At 56.3% G+C, this 7,896-nt stretch overlaps 1 protein-coding gene across 5 annotated transcripts; it reads left to right on the top strand.

Moving 5' to 3' along the window:
- Nucleotides 1–178: 178 nt before the first annotated feature.
- RITA1 (RBPJ interacting and tubulin associated 1) lies at nucleotides 179–3,347 on the top strand. 5 transcript variants are annotated; one of them, XR_014898364.1, is made up of 3 exons: nucleotides 179–778; nucleotides 1,486–2,324; nucleotides 2,996–3,347. XR_014898364.1 is itself a non-coding variant. In XM_085326157.1 (2 exons), the coding sequence occupies exons 1-2, from the start codon at nucleotides 321–323 to the stop codon at nucleotides 2,018–2,020; spliced, it is 993 nt and encodes a 330-aa protein (XP_085182283.1). In that variant the 5' UTR covers nucleotides 179–320; the 3' UTR covers nucleotides 2,021–3,347. The 5 variants fall into 5 exon arrangements, 1 of the variants encoding a protein (XP_085182283.1); XR_014898363.1 differs by having other exon boundaries at nucleotides 2,983–3,347; XR_014898362.1 differs by having other exon boundaries at nucleotides 1,486–2,428.
- The last annotated feature ends 4,549 nt before the right edge of the window (nucleotides 3,348–7,896 follow it).

Below are 7,896 nucleotides of genomic sequence, written 5' to 3'. Positions count from 1 at the left end.
GCAGGGGGCTTTGGAGGGGCTCTAGGTTGGGGTTTGAGGTGGGCAGGGGGTTTTGGGGGCTCTAGGTTGGGGTTTGGGGTGAGCAGGGGGTTTTGGGGGGCTCTGGGCTGGGGTTTGGGGTGAGCAGGGGGATCTGGGATGGGGGCAGTGATAGATGAGGTGACTGGGGCAGGGGCTGCCGTGGTGGGGGGTGACTGGGAGCAGGGCTGCACTGACCCGCGGTGGCGGGCACGGCCGTGGGGGCAGTGGGCTCGGAGGGCGGAGGAGCTGTGGGGACGCGTGGCCCCGGCGAGGGCCGGGCCGATGCGGGCAGGGCTCCAATGCCCCCCCCACTCCCCCCCCACAGCGAGGCCCTTATCCCTGGCAGCCCCCGGGGATCTCCCTTCCCTGAGCTCTCTAATCCCTTTTTATTCCCCGATCCCCTGCAGTCCCGTTACCGCCTGCTGCTCCGCTGCACCGCCCTGCCGCGCGCCTGCAGCCCTGCGTCCCCACCGGCCATGAAGGCGGCCGTCGCCAGCAGCCCAGCTCCCCAGCCGCAGCTCCGGAGCCGCCGCAGGGCGAAGGCTCGGCCGTCCTACGTGGACGAGACGCTGTTCGGCAGCCYGGTGAGGGCTCGCCCGGCGCCGCCGGACTTCGCGCCCCCCTGGGCAGACGAGGCCGGTGCCGCGAGGCCCTTGGTGTGGAGCCCGCCTGCAGCCGGCGCCAGGTGGAAAACGGAGGCCGTGGCACCCTCCGCCTGCGCGCCGCAGGGCACCCCCAGGAAAAGGAACAAGTACAGGTGAGCGACCTCTTCCCTCTACCACGAGGCCTGCTGGAAGCCTTGCGGCATGTCGGGTTCCTCGGCTGGGAGTGCGAGGGGGTGTGGGAGCCCCTCCTGGTCTCTGCGCCAGCCTTCAGAGCAGCTCCCGGGAAGGAGGAGGCAGGAGATGGTCCAGGTGTGTCCCCTGACTCACTGTCTCGGTGTATGTCAAGTATGGCTGTGGCTTTCCCCTCTGGAAGGTGGCTGGAGACCCTCTGATGTCTGGGCATCTCGGTAGCATTTCTTCCCTATTCCCATGATGTTTCTTCCTTTTTTCCTGTAATGTTTCTTCCCATATATGGGAGTATTCCTAGCAGAGAGGATTTTGGGGAAGGGTTTTTAGGCATCAGTAAGACCCGCTTTGCTGAAAATCAGTCCCAGCGAGCCCATGGGCTAGTAAACCTAATGCTCATTTCTACAGCCAGCAGCTCATGTAAAGCAATATAGCAAAACCTGTCTGTCTGCCTTTCTCCAGTCCAAATGATCAGGAGCCTATTTAAGGCTCTGCTGGCTCTAAGCAGCCCTGGGGAGGGTCTGGAGTGGGGTTTAAGCTCAGCTTCTGATCCAGAGCAAGAGCAAGGATTTGTCCCCTTCAGATTCCCCTGCCATATGGCAGTTAGGTCTCTGCTGCTGTCTTTTCCCACCTTAATACGAACATGCCTTTCTCTCCTTGTTTCTCCGTGAAGGTTGACAAGTCACACTCCGTCCTATTGCGATGAGTCCCTGTTTGGCACCAAGCCTGAGGATCCGGCCTGGGCAACTTCTTGGATGAAGAAAGAAGATGTAGCCAAACTTCGTCCACTGCTCTGGAGCCCGTCATCCGCCTCCCGAAACCAGTCGAGCCTTTCCCCTCGCTCCAAGGAGACACCCTTGAGAGCTGTCCACCCACAAGCCGCAGCATCACCAGCGCTAGCCGACCTTGGCGCAGATCGTAAGGGCAAGTCCTACATCTGGAAACAGCCCGAGAGTGATTTGGACTCTGAAGGCCGGGGTGCTCCCAGCAGAGGACGTTCCCAGTCTCTCACCCGGCTGAACGCCTCTCCAGATAGCTTCCAACTAGCTTCAAGCAACCCCAAGACAGAAAAGCATAAAAATCAGTCAGCCCCCGTGACGCCCCGAAGCCCTCTGATGAGGGTTCGGTCTAAGAGCGTGTCTGCGCCCTCTTTTGCCAGGAACTCCAAGGCAGCGGTTGTCTGCAAACCCAAGCCTCCCTGGAAGTAAAAGGAAATGTCCCTGTCTGTGTAAATACACCCCTAACTTACCCACGAGGGGGATCTGACATCCCAATGAGCAAGTCTCCAGGGACTCTGGAGCCTCTTGTGGCCGTAAACGAGGGAAGGAGCTGAGAGAGATGGGGGGCTCCTCCAGAAGGGAGGACGAGCCAGGAGCTGAGAGAGACCACAGCGTTGGTGAGGCAGCGAACGACCTCCCTGGGCAGGGCGCTTTCCCGCAGCACCCGAGCAGGACAGCCGTTGTGGTCATAACAGCTTTCATTGCCTGTCCAGTGATCATCAAATGAGGCAAGGTAACGAGGTTGCTTCTGTCCAGGATGTGCAGTCAGGAGAGCAGGAGACAGGACTACCGACAGCGTAGGTGCAGGGCCCAGCCAGGAGACAGGCCTGGACGCAGGTACACCTACTGCGTAGCTTGGGCTAGGATGGGGGGCTGGGTCCGAGTGCAGGGGGGCTCTTGGACCGGAAGAGCAAGACAGTGTCTGGATGGACAGGGCAATTCAGGTCTTCTGGTGCCCTGACAGGAACCTCCGCTAGCTGTTTCTGGGGATAAAGGGGTCTGGCTTCATCCTGCCTGTTACATGCAGTCACAGCATCATTTGGGTTGGACGGGATTCCAGGGGATCTCTAGTCCAAACCGCTCGAAGCAGTGGGGTGAGACAAAGTTGCTCAGGGCCTTACCTAGTTGGGTCTTGGAAACCACTGAGGATCAAGACTGCACAATGTCTCTGGCACCCTGTTCTGATGCTTCGCTGTCTTTGCGATGAAAAGGTTTTTGCTTGTATCCAGCCAGAGCCTTTCTTATTGCAATTTTTGTCCGTTGCCTTGTTCTGTCGTGCACCTTAGCGAAGAGCCTAGCATCATCTTCTTGGTAACCTCCTTGTGGGTGCTGCTATGAGATCCCCCCAAAACCTTCATTCTCTAGGTTGAACAAGATGGTTTTATTTGCAGCCTCTGATCACAGGGCACATGCTCCAGGACCTGACCATCTTGGGGGCTCTCTGCTGGACTTGCTGCATTTATCAACGCTTTAATGTTTTAACCAGATGAAAATGTCCCTTTGGCCAAGGAAAGAGAAAGGAGAGCACGCAGAGAGGTGAGGAATRGCATCGCCCTATGTCCTTCTCATGGCGGGATGCTCTTACAGTGGATGGGTTTGTGTGGCAGAGCGAGGACCCGTCTTGGTGAATTCAGCAGCTGCCTGGGATTGGGCTTTGCTGACTGGACACAGAAATTCTGTGATTCGTATTGAACGCTGTGAGGTGCTGTCACAGCGATGCCACGCTTGCATACAAATAAATGATCAAAGGCAAATCTGCTGGGGCCTTGTGTTTGGTGCGTGGGGCACTGCTGTGTGCTCTTGGCCTCATGGTGAGTTCAGGCCTTGGGCACAGCTAATACAAATCCTCCATTTCCATTCCTTAGGTGGGAAAGAACAACTCGGTCCTTTTTTCTTTAGGCACCCCTTTATGAATAGAGGTAGGGAGGCAGATGAAGGACTTGGCCAGGTGACTTGGGATTTGCAGCTGGGGTCGCTGCGCTGTTATGGGAAGGGAAGCTGCAGTGATGAACCATGGAAGCTGGGGAATGCAGAGGAATCACTGGAGTCAGGCCTAAAAAATGCTGCTTGCTGCTTGTTTAACAGAAAGAATATGTGAGAGGAGGTGCCTGGGCCAGGTTGGCCCTTACGGTAGCGCATAGCACAATCTGGTTTCCCAAGAAAATGGAACATATAGACGAGCACACAGTGCTATGTTATGAATTGGTGGCTGATTTCAGCCCTAGCTGGGAGCGAAATAAAGGGCTCAATGGTATCAAACTGTTACAAGGTTAAGAAAATAAAATAGTTGCTCCTTGGCTTAGGGAGTGATTTGTAGGACTGGGAGCAGAGTCCAAGCTGGGCTGTGCCACATCCCACCCTGCCCATGGCCCTGGCTGCAAACTGTCGGGATGATGCCCAGTCGGGGTTTTGCTGGGGAGTGGGGAGAGGAAGGGGTTCCCGTCAGTGTCCTGCCAGAGCGGGTGCTGCAGTGCTGCGCTTGCTTGGAACCACGGCATGTCGGGGGAACAGGATGCCTCAGCCTCTTCCACACTGAAAAGTAATGAGTTCCTGCAGCTTCCTCCCATGCCAAGGAAAAAGTGCTCTCAAATACACCCAAGGAGAAACCGAGTCAGGTTAAGGGCATCATTCTGCCCCAGGCATGATTTTATTGCCACCTTCAGTAACAGCAGAACTGGGCCCTGACTCCCACAAGCCCACAAAGGGCATGGGGACTGAAGCGAGGAAGGTCTGCCAGGAATCTGCGCTCCCGGTCCTTTGGCAAGAGATGTCCTCTTTCGAATGGCAATGGGCTCAGCCTAGAAGGGTGAGACACACTGTGCTGCTGCTCTGAYGTTCCCTGTGCCTGAGAGCCAGCCCTGGCTCCAGGAGTGCAAAGGCTCTCTCAGCTGATGCTTATAATCTGGGAGCTGAGCCCCAGGGGAGCCAGCGGACTTGCTGGGAGGAGAGACTAGAGGAGAGGATGGATTTTGTGYTTATTTCTTGTCCTTCTTGCCCTCTCTCTTCTTTGTCTTCTTCATCTTCGACTTGCGGATTGTCTGGGCCGGGCRGCGTTTCTGGATGCGCATGGCAATCTCCTTCTCATCACGACCATCTCCCTCACATCCCTCTTGCTCTTCTCCTGCCATATTCTGTGCTACTCACCAGTTTGGGAATAGTAGGTAAGTACAGCATGTTTCTCTTCTGAGGCCAGCTGGGCCTTCTCTCTGGTGTAGACCACGTGAAGTGCCTCTCATTCAGCCTGGCAAGCCAGCAGCCACTACTTACTGCAAGCTTGAGGGCCTCCCACAGGTCCTTCCTGTAAATCCCTGGGTAGGGATCCTTTTTACCTATCCAAAATCCAGGCAGAACTACAACTGGCTGCTAAACAGCCTTTCCAAAGAGATCRAAACAGGAAACATGCCTGGATGGGGATCTCAAGAGGTTCCAGGTCCTAATAATTTCATGCTCCTTTGAAAAATCCCACCATAGTGGGATTTGCAAACAGCATCCTTGCTCAGAGAGGGGCTCTGAACAAGTAATACACCCGCGGGTCAGAGCCTGCTTTGCCAGTGCTTGGAATAGAAAGCCACATTTCTGCAGTTAAGAGGCAGCGAAGTCTGAGCTAGGAGCTCTGCTGCGAAGCAGGTTACATCAGAGCGGCACTGAAGCCCAGCTAACATGTAAACTGTGGGGAGAGTGGGAAGAACCAGGCCACGGCAGCCTGCAGAAGGCCAAGGACGGGTAGTTTTGGTGGCACTCATCAGCTGTTTATTCCTTTCCTAGCACACTAAAGTGGGCCACATCGGGGAGGACGTTTGGGGAAACTAGCAGTGTGGACATGCGTCTGCCTCAGCAAGTTCTGCCATGACCCCACTTGGGCTTGGTGTTCTAGCCGCCCTAGCAGACAGGAAGCCAAAAAACCCTGAYGTTATTAAAAACCAGACAAGGTGAGGATCCTTCCTTACAATTAGCTGCAAGCTTTCAGGACCCTCCCTACATTTTGCTTTGCTGGTAATCCAGCAGCTTTTCTTCATCTGGTTAAAAAGTGTAAGGACATGAAAGCAATTAGAGCCTTCTCAGAGGAGGCATTAGGGGTGATGACGTGAATCTAAACCTGTTAAGCTTAATTTGGATGTTAGGACAGTGACATGCAAGCTGTTAAATCTGCAATTCTCTCAAGCGGGCAGGGAGAGAAACAGGAGTGTGATTTGGACGCTAGATGGAGACAGCAGGGTTGAGGATGGACACAAAAGTGAGAGTCCATTCCCTAACAGCAGGTGGATGTGTCTGACAGAATGAGGTAGCTCATCGGCTTCCAGTTACTGTGGGATCTAGCAACTGATGTAACCATCCATAAAGCAAAAACAGCAGAGAATTCCCTAACGCTCAGGCAGGACAGATACTTTCCCTTGYGAAACCTGGGTGGTGGATTGCCCCTCACTGCCATACATTCCTGTGCGTAAGCTGCACGTCTGCTTGGGCAGGGATCTACCCGGATACACCACCTGGTAGGAGAGCCAGGCAGCTTAAAGAGGATACCTGTTTTGCTCCCATGTCTACTTCATTCTTCTGAATTCAGTACTCTGTGTCCAGCTCCACTYTGTGCTGCTTCTGAAACAAACAGCAGGATGTGTTACCTGCAGACCTCGCAGACACCTGAAGCCTGGTGGGAAGTAGCCTGAGATGGAAAACAACGTAGCTTTGACCTCCCACATCATTACACTTCAGTGTAGTACCTCTTCTTTCTGAAAACCTTCCTCCAGCTGAGCTATCTGTTGCCCTTGATTTGGGGGTTCTCTAAGGGAAAAGAGAATTCTTTGGTTTACAGCATAGGGCTGGCTGAGGCTGAATCACAGCCTCAGGGAGAGAGAGGTGTCTCCAAGGGTCACCTGGATTTTGTACTGTGTTTCTGCCACTTTGCAACTGTCTAGTCCCTCTGCCAGCTTGTTCTATCAGAGCTGTACAGTTCAGTGCAAGAGTGAAAGATGCTCCAACACTGGTGTGTGCTGTAGGCGGCCAGTGCTCATCTGAAGCAAACACAAAGCAGGAGTAAAATGAAAGGGGAAAATGTTCTTCTAGCTCCAGGTTCACCCTGTCTGATACTCTTCTCAGGCCAGAAGCTGGAGTCCCAGCTAGGACTCCTGCCTGCTGCTGCTCTTAYTCTTTTTCTATGTGCTCAGCACTAAAACAAACATCCTCTGCATTTGACTCATCTCTGATTGCCTGGTTTGCATCTCTTAACAAACTACCAGGCAGTCTGAGAACCGCTTTGCTTCCCAAATTAGTTGCACTCAGCCATAGGGTGCTACAAACAAACTATAAAAGGTTTTATTTGCAGCCAGTGCTACATTTGCTCTGCTAACCCGTACCAGCTCCCTTGTTTCTCAACGCGTGACTTGYGTGTTTTACAGCAGCCTGGCTGCTCTGAATTCTGCCTAGACCACAAGCTTTCTAGAGTGTCACGGCACTTTGAGGAGGCGGTTTCAGAGCTGAGGCAGTGCATGCGCAGAAAAGGAGCTCGTGCGAGTAAGCTGCTTCCTTGGTGGTTGCAACTGTGCTGCTGCAGGGCTGCTTGCCGCAGGAGTAAGCAGAGCGTTACGGCGGAGCAGGTACGCTCCGGAAAGCAGCGCACGCGCCCTGCCAGGCGCTAGCAGAGCAGCCTGGCCTGGCCTGGCCTGGCAGCCCCGCGGCAGGGTTAACCCCCTCCCGCCGCGGTGCCTTTCCGCGCGCCGGCTCTGATTCCCGGTGCCCCGGGTGACGGTGCGGAGCTGGGCCCCGGGGGGCTCCGGCCCCAGCAGCCCGCCGCTCCTCCGCCTGCTCGGGACGCGGCTCGCGGGGGCCTCTCGGCCGGATCTTGCGAGCTGCTTTTGGGATCTCTCATCGCGTAACTTCAGACCCGGAAAACGAGGCAGAGGGCGGCAGAGGGCGGCAGAGGGCGGCGGGCCCCGGGGCCACCCGCCAGGAAACGCCCGCCCCGCAGCGGCCAAGCGGCCGCCTCGCCGGCGCGGGGCAGGCGGCGCCCGCCGTTGCTAGGASACCGCCCGCTCACCTCCGACCCCGCGCGCAGCCAATGGCGCCGGCGCGCCTTTGCTCCGCGGGGCGCCTTGCCCCCGGCGCGCCGCGCCAATCGGCGCCCGCGCTCGCCAAGACGGGCGGCGCCGCTACCCAACGGCGAGGCCAAGAGCRGAGGAGGCGGGGAATAATCCGGATGCTTTTCCCGGGGCGGAGGGCCGCCGGTGGGCGGGGCAGAAGGGGCGCCGTGCCCCGATTGGCGGGCCGCCGGGAGGCTCGGCCTCTCGCGGGCGAGGCTGCGCTGGCGGCAG

This window comes from Rhea americana, unplaced genomic scaffold (assembly GCF_003343005.1).
Source record: "Rhea americana isolate MKP2758 unplaced genomic scaffold, rheAme1 scaffold_128, whole genome shotgun sequence".
In the NCBI taxonomy this organism is placed as follows: Eukaryota; Metazoa; Chordata; class Aves; order Rheiformes; family Rheidae; genus Rhea; species Rhea americana.
The sequence above is the reverse complement of the archived record's forward strand: the minus strand, read 5'-3'. Positions and strand labels throughout refer to the sequence as shown.